Consider the following 18,145-nt stretch of genomic DNA (forward strand, 5'->3'; position numbering starts at 1 on the left):
AGTCAGCGTTTTCTGTCCCCAACCCCCAGACCTAACTTCCCACTTAAGCTATCGTTCCCATGGTAGGTGGGAAAACATTTAGCTTCCCTCATTAGCAGAACACCTGGATTTCCTGAGATCACTTACTTTCCTCAGAGAATGGTATTTCCTAAAGGAGGGACCTGCACCTTGGAATTCCTCACCGCTTTGTAGATACTCTCACAGAAACATCTCCAAGGCCACGGCCAAAAACATTCCTTCAGAAACTCAAAAACTTATTCTTCTAAAGATACCGCAGGATAGTCTAATCTTCCCTAGTTTTCTTCCAGGCCTGTGACTACAGATAACCCAGCCATGTTTTGGGTTCAGTCTCACCCCTTTCATCAAATTATTTGTGACCATTAAAGTATGAAGAAATATTGACCCAAAGGGATGGCCAATGAGTCAAAAGAAGCCCTCCTCATACCTTCCTGAAAGGAAGAGGAGGGGTTAAGAGCACGTATGAAGTTAATGAATTAATTAAAAGGGAGATGGCAGGATCAGGTACTTGAGAGGAAGACAGGGAGAATAGGAGGGGCTAATGGAACCAGAAGGGGAGAAAGCAAAGCCGTCTCCACTCCATTGTTTTGCACTGCACAGCAGCTGACATTCACCATGGGTGAAACTATGCGAGACTCACATTGGGTAGAGCTATAGGAGATCATTCACTGACATCCACCCTGCCAGTTGATCCTACATTACCCGACATTCTCCAATTCCGTTTCAGCCATGGACAACCCTGTGGATCTGATTGCCACCAACATCACCCCAACAGAAGCCCTGCTGCAGTGGAAGGCACCTGTGGGTGAAGTGGAGAATTATGTCATTGTTCTCACACACTTCGCAGGTGGGTGTCTGCAGGCCTACCCATCAGGCAGGTGGGCATGGTGGGGACTGCGGCTGGAGATAGTATGGAAGTAAAAAACAACAATGACAAAAAAACCACTTTGTCAATCTGAGGGACAAATCAGGAATGTTCCTGCTCTTAAGATGTCCCCAAACTCTATCAATGTTGGGAACTGAGAAAGCAGGATCTGAAAAGTTCAAGAAGGACATGTAACCAAGGGCAAATACACAATCAGAAAAATCACACTAGGAAGATGAACTCAGAATTGAGTTGAAACTTGCCCCCAAATGTTACAAGCAAGAAAGCAAACTTCTCTAAAAATGTACAGAGCAAGAAAAACACTAAAATTACAGGACCATGCTTGGAGCAGATAATGCATAATAAGTGACAAAGGACCCATAATTAGTAAGCTCTTCTGTAGCCTTGCTCTTTTCTACCCATATCTACCCCAAAAGTTTGAGGCCGCGTAAATCTTGAGTTCCAGTCTCTTCTTCACTATGCATGTTTGCCTTACACTACCTGGAATCGAATACAGACGCCCAATGCAAAACAGTGTTGAGTGGTCCAAGTCTCTAGGCCTACGAAAAGGATTCCCCTCCTAAAATATGATCACAGCATTATTGTGGGTTATAATCGGGAATCCAGAGAACAAAGATACCAGAAGACAGAAGGCAGGCAGATGTCTTAATTTTCAAAATTAAGAGAAAGCCAATTCTGTAAGCTGCAAAAAAATAAATTGATTGTCAACGCTTGGGAAAATGAAAACCGACACAGACTATTAAACAAATTGGAAAAAGAATTAGTGATTGCTACATACCCACAGAGGTTCCCTAAGAATAACTTTTACCAAAATTACTTTATGTCCTTGTTGTTTTTTGGCAAATCTGCCAGCACATTTGTATTTCAGCCAAGTATTAGAAAACCCCACTTATCACTTAGACGGTAACATACATGATGGGTCATGTTTGGAGTTGCACAGAACCATAGCTGATTAAATGGCCCTCCAAAGAGAGGGTATATCATTCCTCTATGTGTGTCCTAACCCCCTGTGTGCGCACTGTGCCTTTCGACTCCTACCGCCCCTTCTTGCCCATCATGATCTGCATTTCTTACTTCTCACTGTGCCTTCTCTAGCCACCACGCATTTGCACATGCTGTTTCCTCCACCAGGCAATTCTTTCCCCAATTGTCTGCTTAGAAAACCCATCCTTCAAGTCTCAGTTTCAGCACGACCTGCTGTGTCAAAGCTTCCGTTCGTCCCCTAAGTCAGTCAGATGTACTTGATTACAGGTGTACGAAAGTGCATGGCTCCATCCTAGCGATTAACGGTCAGTCATTCAACAAATCCTTCTGATGCCCTCCCATGTGCCGTATACGCTATTGGGCTCTAAGGATTCAGAGACAGGACACACAAAGTCACAGAAGTGACGCCTAGTGATGACACGGACAAGTAAATAGTTATAACCTAAAGTGAGCAGTCATGTGTAAGCAAGCACACAATGTGACTGAGAGGACTGGTGAGGGGGTGAGGGGAGGCAGAGACAGGAGACACAGAGAGAGAGAGAGAGAGAGAGAGAGAGAGAGAGAGAGAGAGAGAGAGAGAGCAGGCTGTGTGCTTTTGCAGCAATATGAGAGAGCTTGGGGGGTGTGAAGAGCTGCCAGATTTTGGTTTGGCTGCGTCACTGACTGATGGCAGGATATGGCAAAGGAGAATATTTAAAAGCTGGAGGTATTATGTGTACTCACATGGAGAGTTAGTTTAGATTGTGACCTGGTAGCAGGCCTTTCTATGCCGTTAGCCCACAAGAAACTTGACACCTCAGGTCTTACCTTGTTTGAAGAAGTGCCTGGTGACTTTGTTATTGCTGAATGACTCAGGAGTATTCTAAAGGCACAAGACAGGGCTTGGCCCTGATCTAATGAACAGTTTTATCAACAGCTTGAATGAATACAGAGAAGACATGGTTACCAAATTTGTGTATAAAACAAAACTGTCATGGATAGAATCCAAATTCCAATATATTTTAATGAACTGAAAGAGTGCTCTAAAACCCAGTCAACAAAGCAAGATGCGATAGAAATAAATGCGAAGTTTTGCCCATGGGTGCAGAAAGTCAACCGCACAAGGTTGGGTTGGAGGTGGTTACAAACAAGGTGTTTGATGAGCAACAATCTGCTTGTGACACCGATATCACATGACTATCTCAGAACCTAATGAGTGAACATAATTGGCACAAATAATAGCGGAGGTTGGTCCTGTTTATCTCATTGGTCAGTACGTCTCAATTATTGTTCTCAATTCTCTCCTGAGATTTACATTTCATCAGGGACACTGGTGAACAGTTACCTGTCTAGAGAAAGGAAGCCAGGATTGGGGGAATTTTAGAACTGTCTCATACAGGTAACGGGGGTGAGGGTCTGAACGTTCTCAGTCTACAAGAAGAGAGGGGGGATGGGAGAGGGAGGAAGGATTTCTGCAGACAAAGGATTCGGCTTACTCTGCAATGCCAAAGGCCTGAGTAGAAGTTACAGAAAGACAATTCGACCCCCAAACAAGGTATCTTTTTCTCAGTTAAGATGCAAAACAAGACAAGAGGGGATCCTTGTGTGGAATCAAATGCTAAGCTAAATAACCGCTAAATTATTTTTTCCAAAATTCTCAAATACTGAGTCCTTGTGAAATGCCTTTGGATTTGGTCTTTCCTAAGTTAAATAACCTTATCCAATCCATATCCATCCGGGTTTAGTTGCTGGAGAGACCATCCTGGTTGATGGAAGCAGTGAGGAATTCCAGCTGATTGACCTGCTTCCTCGTACCCACTATATTGTCACCATGTATGCCACCAGTGGCCCTCTCACCAGTGGCACCATCAGCACCAACTTCTCTACCCGTGAGTACATGGTCAGCTTCACATCCGACCCCTGGAGGCTTTCATGGACCCTGAATGTGATCAGGTTCATGTGGTAGACCAGTTGATAGTCTCCCGGTTGGGACAGCGTAGCTATGAGTTTAATGAAGTCCCAATAGCAGTGAAAGTGAGCTGCAGCTCTCAGCTAGCAAACACACCTCTATTTTCTGCTCCCATCCTGGGTCTGGTGACAGTAGTAGACCCAGACCAAGAGAAGCCAGTACTGGAGATGCATCTGGCCCAGAAAGTCTGATGAATATTAAAGGGCTTGAGTTGGGGGAGACAGTTGCTGGATATGGTCATGGCCGGGAGAACGGTAGACAAAGTTATAGACGTGAGAATGTTTTAAGTTCAAGAGTGAGTTCACAGACATGCAGGTGTAACAAGGTCATGATTTCAGACAGAGGGTCAGATTGAAAGACGTCACTCCTAGGCCCAGAGGCCCTGGCGAGGGAGGTGGGGAAATAGCTGCGAATGATTATGACACTAAAGGATTATCTTTGGAGCCAGGGGCTCCGTCATCCACACTAGAACTGGGGTCAGCATGTGAGCCGCCCAGAGACCACATAGGCAGGCAAATAGACAAACATGCCTGGAATCAAATAGGGAGGAGCTGGAGGGGTGGACGCTCCTGAGGTTTTCTCCTCTTTGCAGTCCTGGACCCTCCTGCAAACCTGACAGCCAGTGACATCACTCGACAAAGCGCCCTGATCTCCTGGCAGCCTCCCAGAGCAGAGGTGGAGAACTACATTTTGACCTACAAATCCATCGATGGAAGCCACAAGGTGAGATTTTTCTGCAAATGGAAAAGACCATTTCTATCAAACAATCCCCAGGGAACAAACTCGGTTTCCCGCGATGGATATACATAGCGTGCTGTTGACGAAGAGTCCTAGTCTGCAGCCAGAGATCGGGGTACTTGTCCTGGCTGTATGGTGCCTCTCCATACAGGCTGAGGCAGAACACTAAACCTCCTAGATAATGGGGTGTCTATCCTGCAAAGTCACTCGGGTGTGGGGTGCTGCCAGGATGATGGGGCAAAGCACGCCGGAGACCTCCAGCCTCTCTAAGTACATGGTGCTGGAGGGCTTTTCACTGGCAGGGCTGAGCAAACATGAGCAGGATACCAAATTCAACAGCCTTTTATGCCCCTTGATAGGCGTTCTAAAGGCTACATCTATGTAGCCTACAGTAAAGAGGTGACAAATCCCTGTTTTATGTGACAGTTGAAACAGGCCTTCTAGAGCACTGCTTGTCAAACTTTGGTTAGCAGTGAAATGCTTTTCTAAAGTGAAATCACACTGAGAAGCTGAAAATACAGAATAGATATGAGCAGAGCTAGTCTGTTGCATATGGAGTAGGGAGGCCTAGGAGTCCACTTACTCTGTTCTCAGGAAGCCAAATTCAATCTGAAAAGCACCCGATTCAATCATCCAGGTGCCTATGTTTACTCAGCGTACACCTGGGAGCTAGGAGGTGTCCTCTCTGCCTATTGGCTCACTTTTCTCCTTGTCATGGGGAGAGAGGGAGACAGTGGCCAGTGCAGTAGTGGCCCTGCTGGCCATGGGATCTGGACCTCTCGTCCCCACTCCCCACTCCTCCCATCCCTCCCTCCCAGCTCCCTTCCTCTGGGAATGAGCTTCCTCATTCCACAGGAGCTGCTGGTGAACGCAGACGATACGTGGATCCGGCTGGAGGGCCTGTCTGAGAGCACAGACTACACCGTCCTCCTGCAGGCAGCCCAGGACACCGAGAGGAGCAGCGTCACCTCCACCACCTTCACCACAGGTGAGATCCCACCGGCACGTAATGCCTTCTCCCCTGCGTGAGTCTGGCTCCCGGGCTCTGCCGAGACCTGGCCAGAGAGGAGCCTAGCAAAGAAACGCACCTGCTTCTTCCTGCAAAGGTAACTCAGAATTTCCTCTATTCCTGCCTTTCCCCCTTCCAAGGCCCTGCCAGGGAACTTCTTATGACCAAAGCAGCCACAGGCACCAGCAGGATAAATCCCTGGTCCCACGTGACCAACGAAATATACCATGTAAAGGCATCACGTTCCTGTTCAGATTTCTACAGGTGTTTTTCCAGCAGGTTGTCCCTCTCTCCTTCCTCTGCTGCCTGTAATCAGAGATTCACCTAGGAAAAGTCGCAGTAGTGAACCCTCAGTAGTACCTCTATGGTTCACACAAAGCACTCTTGTATTCCTGGGGTCTCCACTCAGTCCTTATAACTGGTAAGGGAGGCCTTATGATCCCATTTCACAGATGGTGAAATGGGTGCGTGGAAACCCAGTGACTCCCAGGGCTAGTGAGTAGCTGGGTCAGAACTTGAACCAAGGTCTTCTCTGCCTTCCCTCATTCAAGCATCAGCAAAGGGTACTTGAAAATGTCCTTAAGGGATAAGTGTCCTAATGTATATAACAGCAAATAAACTAACATCTAACCTTTGAGGGCTCTTTGACTGGCACTGTTTTAAGTGCATTGCATGTATGATCTAATTTATCCTCCTGACAGCTTATGAGGCATGTTTTGTTGTCCCTATTGACAGATGAGGAGATTGGGCCACAGAGCGGTGAGGTAACTCACCCGGGATTCCACTACTTTAAGTGGGAGAGCGGGGATTCAACCGCAGTAGTTATGGCTGTGGGTTCTATGCCGTTAATAGCCCTTCCTTCTACTTCCCACGTGCCTTTCTACCATCTGTAATGCAGGACTGCCCCATCCAGACTTTGAATTCTCTCTGTGCTCCACATTTGGGGGGGGGTGGGGAGCAGTGGCTGTGCATGTGTGGGGCTAATGTGAGCCTGTCCCTTATCCCTAGTCTATCAGAGCACCAGGGTGATGGATTCCTGACTATGCCCCAGAGCCCGTCCCCCATCCCCAGAGAGAGGTGATGGAAAGCCCTCCCCTCCCCATGCCTACCCAGGTGCCTTTCCCACTAGACTTGTTCTAAATGACCAAGCAGGACATCGGATCAAATACACCAAATGTCACCAGTGGTCCATTAGGACTGTGACATTGTGAACAAGTCCCCTTTTTTCCTGCTTTATTATACTTTTCAATATCTTACAAAGTGTCTACAATGAGCACATTAATCAGAAAAACAACTTTTTAATTAAAACAAGAAACCTTGGTCTCACAACCAAGACATGACTCCAAGACGTGTCCTTACCAAGTAGAACGTCACCCCGTCTCTCTCATGGGGCTAAAGTCAGTTATGCCCACCCTCCATACCCTTTCGAGGGGCTCTTATCTCAGAACCAAGGTGCTACCCTCTTCTCGTTCTAGGCCTTGCCTCCATACTGACGGGCTCATTAAAGGGTCCTCCATGCTCCTCTCTGCCAGCCTACCACTCAAAGACCCCTGGGTTGAGCTTTTCACTGAATTAAGAATTTCTTTCCCATAAAAGGGACATAAACGTAAACAGTGATCCCATTTTGCAAGTCTAAGCTAATCATTTCATCCCCAAATGCGTGGGTTTCAGAGCTTGCTCAATGTAGTATGAGCTTTTAATTCCAACCATAGCCATGGTTGGAAGCAGTGTGACAATGTGCCTGGGTTTCTGTGACATCTTGCAGCTGTGCCTTGTTCCCAATCCACCTGGGCTGTAAACGTCTACCAGCTTCTGTGCCCACCACTGGCCTCTCTTAGCTGAAGCCACCCCAGGGGCTGTGCCGTAGTTTGGGTCTGGGATCCCAAGTCCAGCCGAGGGTTCGTCAAGATCCAATGAGCAGAGGGTTAACAATTCACGGAATTTGCCGAGGAGGCCAGGGTACTGCCTGTGTTTGATGGACAGTCGGGGTGGGGGGTGGGGGCAGCAGGATGAATTTAGGTGTGTGTTTGTTTTTACCAAACTCCCGTGGACACTGGGCTCCTGGGGCACAACCAGTACCAACTCGGAAAAGAGAACAGTGAAGAGCCCACGTTCCTGTACAACCCAAGCAGTTACTGACCGAGCGACTCATGCAGCGTTTGGGGTCCCAGAGAAGGACTTGTCACTACTACAGTGGTACACGGCATAGAGGTGACCGTGTTAGGAAGCTTTGGCAGAGCTTTCCTGGAAAGTTCAAATCTGACTTTCAGTTACTGATGCTCCCAAACCCTGCGGGCTTTGTCGTGGAGATTTATCAGAGCCAATGGAATGACCGGTTGTAAAGTGAACAGCACATGGACAGAAGTAACACACATGGGAGGACCTTGCCCAGAGCCTGGCACACAGCGGACCTAATAAAAGGTGGTTGGACTGAATAGGTAAGTCCCAGCTGCTGTGCACAGAAGAGGGTTCTAGAAACAAGGCTCTAGAGGAGAGGATTCTCCGTGTCCCTCGCAGGGACAAGGCAAATGGGTACAGCCTGCAGAGCACGCTGCCCCAAGTCCCTCTAATGTCAGGCTCTCTCTCTGCCACCCCAAATGTAACATTCCCTGGATAAATCACACTAAGCCTGCACAGTCAGCTGAAAATCAGTATTCATGAGTCCTCATTGCCTCACTCCGCCCCTCCATCAGGACCCTCACTGACTCCCTACACACACACACACACACACACTGGAAGCCACACGGCACGCCCTGTGGGCTCCTGGTTGGGAGAAGGAGAAGGAGAAGGAGAAGGAGAAGGAGAAGGAGAAGGAGAAGGAGAAGGAGAAGGAGAAGGAGAAGGAGAAGGAGAAGGAGAAGGAGAAGGAGAAGGAGAAGGAGGAACAAAAACAGAGAGCAGAACATATCGCTTACGGGGAAGACTGGCGTGCTGCCAGTCTGAACCCCAGGAATTACTGCTACTGAGCAAGAGGTCTGAGGGACATCAGAGCAGCCTCTCAAGAGCAAACCGGGGCTGATGGGTTTAGAGGCGAATTTTATCCTAGTAACCAGCATCCTTTCCGACTTCACTGACGGAACCTGGGCTTTCCTCTTAGCAGCATCCTGTTCTAGGACAGGCTGGTCTCAGCCAATCATTCGAAGCATTTCGTATGCCTTGTCTTATGAAATAAAGGGGCTTAAACTTGGGCCACTTAGGCCCCCTTCCACTGACAAACCCTCATCTTGTCCTGGGTGGGCCAAGAAAAGAGACTCCTGTCAAGCAGATGCCTACTTAATGGACTGGAAAAGAGTTGAGGTGTTAAATATAAAAATAAAAGAGAGATGAAAGAGACGGACTGGCTCCCACAAAATCCCCTTTGATCACGACGTCTCCCCTTGCTGCATTCCTGCCTTAGAACATAAGCCCATGTCATTCTTTCCACCACGTTAATAGCTTCCTGTCCTCTTGTCTCTGGTGTTTGCACAAGACTCTGAGGGAGGACTTAATAGAAATACAAGGGGAGAGAAAAAATGTGGATACATTATTTATAATTTGCTGTCGCCTGAAATTTCGTCCAAGGTCTACTTGTCTTTTGGAGACTTGAATATAAATGAGGAAACAAATACTCCCCACAGAGCAACGCGGACTGGTGAGATGATCTTCTGAGAGGCAGATTTCATTGTCTGTTTTAATACTATAAGAAGCAAACAAGGTACTCGGTAAAGCTTGTCCTCAGAGACAGTGAACACTTTAAAAGGGGCTCTCTTGACCTTGAGGTTAAGTGAAGACAGTCACTCGCGGAGGTTCCCAGAGATGGGTAATGAGACGTTTACTCTTTCACTTTTGCTCCTGTCCAGGCTGTCCCACCTCCAGGCTGCACTGCTCCCTGAGGCTTTACAGAAAGATTCCAAGAGTCTAACGCAAGCTTCCATTTTGGAGGTTGTGAAAATTAATGAAAGTTGGCAAACCCTGGGCTCTGGGGCCATAGATCCACTTTGGGGTGGATCTTGCCACTCCACGTAGTTCTTCGTTAATAGGGGTGTCGTTATTCAGGTTATGTGTTTCATCTTGGGTGACTTTGTGGTAGAGAAGAATTTTCAAGGAATTGGTCCATTTCATCCAAGATGTTGAATTTATTTAGATAGAGTTGTTTATACTATTCAGTAGGACAAGGATGTGTGATCCCTCTAGAGGGAGAGCAGTGGATTTTGTCAGACAGTAATACCATCTGCCACAGGTCATAAGATGACATCGTAAATGTTGTAGAAGGACCTTGTATGTCACCATAGACAGAATTTGATCTGGCCCAATTTTAGTCGTGTTGCCCCAGATGTTTTCAGAAAATCTCATTTTAATTTCCTTTTTCATAATCGTAGGCAGGAACATGGTGCTTACCTGGTATCATACACTTAACAAATACTGATTGAGCATCAACTGTGGGTTAAACCCTGTCCTGAGTGCTGAGATGGAGTGAAGGACAAGATAAGTCAAATGACTACCAAATGAAACTTACGTTCAAGGGGGTGAAGCCGTGGGGAGCAGACAAAAGAAGGACACAGGGTCATGTCAAGTAGTGATTGTACTATTGAAAAATAAACAGAGTAATGAAATAGGGACAGATGTGAACGGCTAACTTCTAGGACAGCTCCTATAATCAGGCTTTCCTGATTGTCACTTGCCACTTCCTTCCCCTAACCCCAGAATCCGGTCTCAAGTCGAGTGGTCAGGAAAGGTCTCTCTGAGCTGAGATATTTGTGCCAGAACATAAATGATGAGAGTGAATCAGACAAAGAAGAGCATTCTGGGACTAGGGAAGAGTGATTACACCACCCTGAGGGAGGAGTACATTTGGCATGTTCAATAGATTAAAAGAAAGTCCGTGAGAGGGGGGAGGAGTGCAAGGCAGAGCCAGAGCATGCAGGGCTATATAGGTCATGATAAGGGTATGGGGTTTTATTCTAATTGCAAGAAACTATTTCAGTTGGAGCCATTGTATTGGAGAAGCCACTGGAGGGGTGTTGGCAAGTGAGGGATAGGATGAGAAGGGATCGCACGTATAATATAAAATGATCACTGTGTTACAATATGGAGAATGGGTACAAGTGAGGCCAGGATAGCAAGAAGAGACCAGGTAGGAGGCATTACCATCCCCTAACCCTCTCCTTGCCATATTGAATCAAGAGACACAGAGAGGGAGCAGGCTGGCAGCTGCCAGTCTTTGATCAACCAATCTGCCATGGAATTGGGTGTACTGATGTAAGCGAATCCAAGGAATAGGGAGACAAATTATGTTGGAACGTTTCTCTGCTATTAGGGTGCCTTTAGCTGGTCTTTAAAGGGAGACTTGGAAACCTGATGGGTAGGAGGCAGGTGGTCTGCAAAGCTTGGGGACCTCCTTCAGCCACTCTGCTTAAGATGAAGACAGCCAAGCTGTCTGTTACTCGGTTGATTCTCTGTTCCCATCATCCCCTAAAGGCTGGTGCCACCTCTCCTCCTGGAGTCCCACTCCTGCCTCCTGAACGGGTCTTCCCTCCTGTCTCATCCCCATCTGATTCATTCTCCACACCACAATGAGAACAATCTTTCTAGAAACTGGAGCTTCAAATCTCACTGGGCTCTTCGGTCTTTTGCCTTCAGGAGAAGGTCCAACTCCTTAAGTGGTATAATCCAGTCCCTACTCCGCTCCCCAAGGCTCACTCTCACCCACCCAACCAGCTCTTGCTCTGTTTCCTGGCTTAACCTACAGTTTCCCAAACTGGCCATGTTTTTTCACTGGCTTGAAACACCCTTCTCCCACCAGTTGGTGGCTCACTTCCAAATCAGTTCTAACATAAGAAGCCCTTTATGATGAGCACTTGCCCATCCCTACCCCATCCCAGGCCCAACTGCTCACCCTCCCCTCACCAGCCCCAGGCTTCATTGCATGCTCACTTCCATATTTTGTTAGCTCCCTATGTTTATCTCTTTTCCAGAGCGCATAGAATTTGGGATTATATTTGTCTATTTCTCCCACCAGAATGGGAATGGGAGCAATCTGAAAGCTGGGACCATATTGTTTTCTCCTGTATATTTCCATCTCTTAGCCCAGTATCTGGAACCCAACAGACCCTTTCTATAAGTTTGTTGAATGAATGCATAAACGAATGAACAGATAAATGAATTAGAAGTTGCTGTGAAGGAGGCCAAGTTGCTGTGGTGGGTTTGAGAGCCCTTGTGGACTGACTAGGTAACCTTGCCCTCTCCATGGCCTCCGGCTGCCCTCCACAAACCCACTTATGGGAGAAACAAATCTAAGTTCTGGTGGCCAGAGGTGGTCACCTGTGCCTCTCTGGAGTCTGCCACACACTGCTCTGCTGTTCGAGAGAGACCTGCTGAGTCCGTTCTCAGAGAGAGGTGCCGCCATTGGCTTTGGTTCTGATGCTAAAGCCGTAAGGGCAGGGCGGGGGCGGGGCAGTGGACATTGACTCCGACCAGTTTAAAGACTAACCAAGAATGCAACACAAGTAAGGGACAGGGCAGGGACCGAGAAGCTCTCTTCCTTTACTCCCAGCCTGCTGGGAGCTGGCTGATTGCACTGTGTGTCACACAGCTCACTTCACGCAGCATTCAGCCTTCAGATGCCAACACAAACCAATTTCGGAGCAATTCTTCCGGTAAGTGCCCCGCTCCTCTTGAGCTCACAATTACATCTAGAAACACTTAACCATGAGACAGTCAGTGTCCCGATCACTTGGTATTGCTTTCCTCTTAACTTGGTAATCACCACAGTCTGTGCTAAAAATAAAAAAATGAAAAAATAAAAATAAAAAACAAGGCCTGTTTGTCAGACCAGGCCCCGGTTATTGCACCAAAGGGAAGAAAAGCCTTCCAGTTTTGCTCTCAGTCCTAAAATTTCTGCCTTGGGAAAAATTACTGAGATGATCTGTTGGGGTCAAAGGTGAGTTTCTGATGATATTAGGTGTTTTGACATCCAGAGAGCTGGGGATGCCTGAAATTTGCCCCGACAATCCCCTAAAACTGTCTTAATCACAATACACACCCAGGGAACACAACCCAACAGGAATCAGTGTCATCCTTGTGGATAGCTAAGCCAAATTCCACTAACCCCCAAGGCAGAACTTAATGGTAAAAACTAGAACCCAAGGCTTAAGTTCAAGGGTAAATAGAGTTTCTTATCCCCTTCTCCCATCCCACCCAAACTAATTCTTGGGACCTGCCCACTCAAGGCATACCTACCAGGAAACAGAGAGGGAAGGAAAGGGAGAAAGGGAAAGAGAAGAGGGAGGGAGGGAGGGAGGGAGAGAGAGAAAGAGAGACTCTCAGACTATTTATGCACTTGACCATATAAATCTAGACCACTGGGCCCCTTAGGGACACAGTCTAGCTCACCATTTATGCCTCTTGGCCTCTCTGAGGAAAGGAGACATAGAGTGGAGTTCAAATCCGGTTGGTCTTCAGATTCATTGGAGGAGCTTTGGTAAAACACTGATTCTCTGGGACCCAGCCCCTGCCATTCTGATTTGGTAGATCTGCCACGGAGCCCAGGAATCTGAATTTAATCAAGTCCCTGGCTTGGGAACAATTAGTGAGCCTCTGACTCCTCTCATCCGGTGACAAGGAATAATCCTTTGATAAAAGACTGGTGAGTGAGGGAAAAGTTTTCGTAACATTGAGGGAGAGAGGATGGAGTGGAGTGGTTTCATGGCGAAGTGTGTCCTCTAAGCTCCCAGGATGTGAAAATCTCAGGTTGCTGCTCTTGATATTCGTTGTTTTTTTTTTTTTTTTTTTAAGATTTTATTGGGGAAGGAGAATAGGACTTTATTGGGGAACAGTGTGTACTTCCAGGACTTTTTTCCAAGTCAAGTTGTTGTCCTTTCAGTCTTAGTTGTGGAGGGCGCAGCTCAGCTCCAGGTCCAGTTGCCGTTGCTAGTTTCAGGGGGCACAGCCCACCATCCCTTGTGGGAGTCGAACCGGCAACCTTGTGGTTGAAGAGGACACACTCCAACCAACTGAGCCATCTGGGAGCTCAGCGGCAGCTCAGTGGCAGCTCAGCTCAAGGTGCCGTGTTCAATCTTAGTTGCAGAGGGCGGAGCCCACCATCCCTTGAGGGACTCAAGGAGTTGTACCGGCCACCTTGTGGTTGAGAGCCCACTGGCCCGTGTGGGAATCGAACCGGCAGCCTTTGGAGTTAGGAGCATGGAGCTCTAACCACCTGAGCCACCAGGACAGCCCTCCTGTTCTTGATATTCTGTGCAAGCAAAATGCTTGTTGATTGTCTTTCCATCAGTGCCACAGACTACATTACAGTAAATCAAATCTGTAAGCAACCAGGTGGCCTTGCAAAATGTCAAAGGCGAAGTAAGTGCACCCAGCAACTATGCATCAGCCCCTCCCACATTTGGGGAGTGCCTCCGCCAACCACCCCAATGTGGGGTCCCTTCCTCTCTTGGGGTGAAGTCTGGAGTCTTCAGCCCATCTAGACTTTTAACACCCCTTAATCACACTTTACTCCTAAATTGATTACATTCCCATTTTCTGAGTTTAAAAAAATGAATTCTTCTTTTACATGACAGCCCTTCAGATATTGAAAAACTTCTCCAGGGCAAGTCATCCCAGTTTCCTAAATTTGGTTTTGCTAGATCTACCTTTAAAGCAACTAATACGTTTGAGCCTTTTAAAAGTATCTCTAACATAGCTTTTACCCTAAATCGTGATCAATGTGCAGAAGTCAGTACAAGGTCATTTGTCATTTATTTACTTATTCTGAAGTTTGGTTTAGTTGTATGTGTGTATTTGTATGAAGCTGTCATTTGGAGGTTTGGGAAAAGATGTTCTGTTGGAGACACCTTGGGTATTGGGAAGAACTTTGGGGTTCTGGTTCCTTTAAAAAGCTGAGTTGAAAATAATAAAAAGCTGAGTTGAAAATAAATAGGAGGAGAAAAGGGCTATTAGTGCATAAGGTAGGAATGAGCTGAAGATTAAGAACATTATGTGTTGATCTTCTAAAAGGAGGATCTCAGGCAGTGAGAGAAGAGGGCACAAAGGAAAGCAGATGGGCTGGTTGCCCCAGAGACCAGGTAGAGAATGGTCTGGAAGCCGGAAGATAATCATGGTGTTCCCAAAGCAACAGAGAGAGGGAAAGGAGCTCAAGGGCATCTGTCTCCTGAAATTTAATGGTGACCTCTAGGAACAGGTGGCATGTCAAACGCTGGCGAGCTGTAGGACATGCTGGAGATAAAAGTTAACAACTTCTCTGCAGCTATTAAGGAAATTAGTTTTCGGTTTTGGGGGATAAAGATATTTAACGTGAACGTAGTACTATTTGAGGTCATTTAACTTTTGGGGCTTGATGTGCTTACAGGATAAATGCAGACATTCACGAATCCTTGGCTACATGGATAGATGTCCAGTGAAGTATATGCTGTTCTAGTGCCTCTGTTAGCCAAGTGCAAAGAGCACTTGACTTGAGGTTGGAAACTGAAGTTCAAGGGACCGGAGGAAGCCATGGGATTTTTTGAGTGCAGTTTCCATCTCTGTAAAATAAGTTGTTGATTTACAACAACCTGCCTTCCTCTCGCCTTTCCTGCAAGAATTAAGCAAAAAATAAAAGCACAAGTTCTTCAGAAATATACTGTTATTCCCTGGTGTAACCATGCCCAAAGTCGGTGGTGCCTTTGTTCTAAACTGCCTTAAATGGGCGCCACTCTCCACCGAGGTGTGGCAGCTGCCAAGGGACAGTCCTGTGCTAGAGGAGTTAACACATCTCCAGAAGGGCCTTCCGTAAAGTCTGTGGAACCTCAACAACCTCTTCCTAACACAGGATGGATGCTTCACTGATGATCCATGACAAGTGTCTTAGGTGACCCAGGCATCCCGGAGGTTATGTCACCCTCCTCTGGCGCTGACGCACCGCAGGCTTTCCAATTGGCCTGCAGTCACACCTGCAGTGCATGAGTACTGCCAGTAGGGGACACTGTAGTGCCCGACACGTGAGGTCAGTACCCCCCAGCCTCTCCAAGACTCTGCTACGGTCAATCACAGCATTATATTTACAGAACGCCCAGCTCTGCCTTTCACTGGCTCCATCAGCTCCTATAGTCAGAAGAGCTCCCCTGCTGGGATGCCGGCTTCTGGGCTGTTCTGCTAAGCATTAAAATGTGCCCTGAAGCTGAGCTCTTCAAGAAGCCATTTAAGCTTCTCTTTCACCTAATTAGATATTGTTCTACAAATTGGGCTGTTCTCTCTGAAAGATGAGCAGCAATTTATTTCCCCATGCCCTCTCCTTAAACTTAAACTAAATTGTGAAGCAAGGCCATTGGATTGTTTCGTCCAAACGAGGGATTGTTTTGCAGGAGGAATAGATATCTGTGGGGACAGAGCCCCAGAAAGCAGTTTCCAGGCTCTCGGCCTCATGTGGAGAGGTGCAGGCTCAGATAGTGGATGGCCATCAGCTGTGGCTGGTTGGCCATCAGCTGTAGCCAGTAAGCCATTCGCCACTGATATAACTGCCGCAGCTACGGAGGGGAGCCGAGGAGAGTGAAGGAGGAGACTGAAGAAGAGTAAGGAGAGTCGAGGAGAGTTGGTCGGTTGGCAGCAAAGCGGACAGCAGGTCGCACGTCGTGTAAACCCAGCCTCCAGTGAGACCATAGTGGTATGACTTCCCTACCTATGGTTCCGTGGGTGTTCCTTTTTGGCCTCACCATGTCCTGCGTTCTTATGTGGGGAGCGGGAGCAGAGACCCCGCAGGCCGCCCCGCCGGACACCCCGTACGACACATGGCGTAGTTGGCAGGATATGGTGTCAGCTGAAACTCTAAGGAATATACTGGAGCAGTTTACACTTATAAAAGCTCAGTTTCGTAAGCAGCCAGCCAAAACCTACCAAAGCATGGTGGAGCGGTTTGTGCGTGTGAGAGTCCAGCTTCGGGAGGCCCATGAGAAGCGACACCGGGAACGGGAGGCGCGGTCTGCCTGGGAGACTCAAGCCTCCAGCTGGCACACCACCTTCTTGGCCATGGAAGGCGTTGCCCTTATTTTGGTGATCTGCTGCGGCCTTTAGGCTCCGAGGCTTGTGGATATCTTCCGCGGAGACCTCCACCCACTCAGACACCTGGCACGATGAGCAAGACTCCGACCAGGTAGGAATGGAGTCTGACTCTGGGCAGGAGGATGTGTGGCCCCTGCACAGTGTGTGGTGCTCGGTGGCCACTGTTCTCAGGAGTTGGACCCCCAAGGAGGGGTGGGAGGACGTGGATGGCTCTCCGGCCAGCATGGAGAGGGCCCTGCAAGCTCTGACTGAGCAGTTGCCGGAGGAGGAGAAGGCTACAGCCGGCCGCGTGGGCTGGATGTTCCTCAGGGCCTTGAGTCTTAACACAGAAAATGCGCTTAATGAAATGGCCCAGGTGCCGGACCAGGTGTCCCGGTTGGAGGCGCTGGAAGCCCAGGTCCGCCTGTTAGAAGAGGGGCCCCACAGTGGAGACAATGTAGCTCCCAACCCCCAAACCCGGCCAATTTTGAAGCAAAGGGTAAAAACGTGAGCAACCTTTGGGCCCCGGGGGCGTTGCTGCTGGCAACCCACCTGTGACTGAGTTCACAACCCACACTCCTTACACTCCCGCTGAGTTGCAGCAGCTGGGGGGGCGGGGCCGACAGCGCCCTGGACAGCCAGTCTCGGCTTGGCTTATACGTTTATGGGATGAGGGAGCAGACAACATTCTCTGCTCCCCAGGCGAGATGGAAAAGCTAGCCTTTGTGACAGTGCATCCATCCCTGCGACAGAGGTTACAGAACTGCCATAGGTTGACCCAGAACTAGGGCAACCACTCTCTAATGGAGTGGCTCACTGCTGCAGTACACACAGTAAGGGGACAGACTAGTGAACTGCCAGGTGCTGTGAGTCGATGGCATTCATACACAGATCTCATGCAAATTGTCCGTGAAATGGGTATGAGAAATACTATTATTTTTTAATTTAAATTTATTTATTGGGGTGACAATTGTTAATGAAATTACATAATTTCAAGTGTACAATTCTGTATTACATCAACTATAAATCCCATTGTGTGTTCACCACCCAGAGTCAGTTCTCCTTCCATCACCATGTATTTGATCCCCCTTACCCTCATCTCCCTCCCCCCACCCCCCTTACCCTCTGGTAACCACTAAACTATTGTCTGTGTCTATGAGTTTTTCTTTCTCATTTGTTTGTCTTCTTTTTGGTTTATATACCACATATCAGTGAAATCATAGGGTTCTCTGCTTTTTCTGTCTGACTTATTTCACTTAGCATTATACTCTCAAGATCCATCCATGTTGTCACAAATGTTCCTATATCATCTTTCTTTAACGCGCAGTAGTATTCCACTGTGTATATATACCACAACTTCTTTATCCATTTGTCTATTGAAGGACATTTTGGTTGTTTCCATGTCTTGGCCACCGTAAACAAAGCTGCAATGAACATTGGAGTACACGTGTCTCTATAGAGGAATGCTTTCAAATTTTTTGGGTAGATACCCAGGAGAGCGATTGCTGGGTCATATGGTAATTCTATTCGTAATTTCTTGAGAAACCTCCACACT

General features: G+C 47.6%; 1 protein-coding gene across 8 annotated transcripts in view; it reads left to right on the top strand.

Annotated features, from left to right (window-relative positions):
• Window positions 1-18,145, top strand: part of TNR (tenascin R) — a 417,504-nt gene that overhangs the window by 340,599 nt on the left and 58,760 nt on the right. For all 8 annotated transcript variants that reach the window (XR_013991784.1, XR_013991785.1, XR_013991786.1 and 5 more), the window contains 4 exons: window positions 746-865; window positions 3,613-3,756; window positions 4,429-4,559; window positions 5,430-5,562. Coding sequence is in view for 3 of the 8 variants with exons in the window: in XM_081026706.1 (XP_080882832.1) it covers window positions 746-865; window positions 3,613-3,756; window positions 4,429-4,559; window positions 5,430-5,562 (528 nt within the window). In the remaining 5 variants the exon portion in view is untranslated. The remainder of the gene's footprint in view (window positions 1-745; window positions 866-3,612; window positions 3,757-4,428; window positions 4,560-5,429; window positions 5,563-18,145) is intronic.

The sequence above is a fragment of the Rhinolophus hipposideros genome, assembly GCF_964194185.1.
Source record: "Rhinolophus hipposideros genome assembly, chromosome: 19".
NCBI classification, from domain to species: Eukaryota; Metazoa; Chordata; class Mammalia; order Chiroptera; family Rhinolophidae; genus Rhinolophus; species Rhinolophus hipposideros.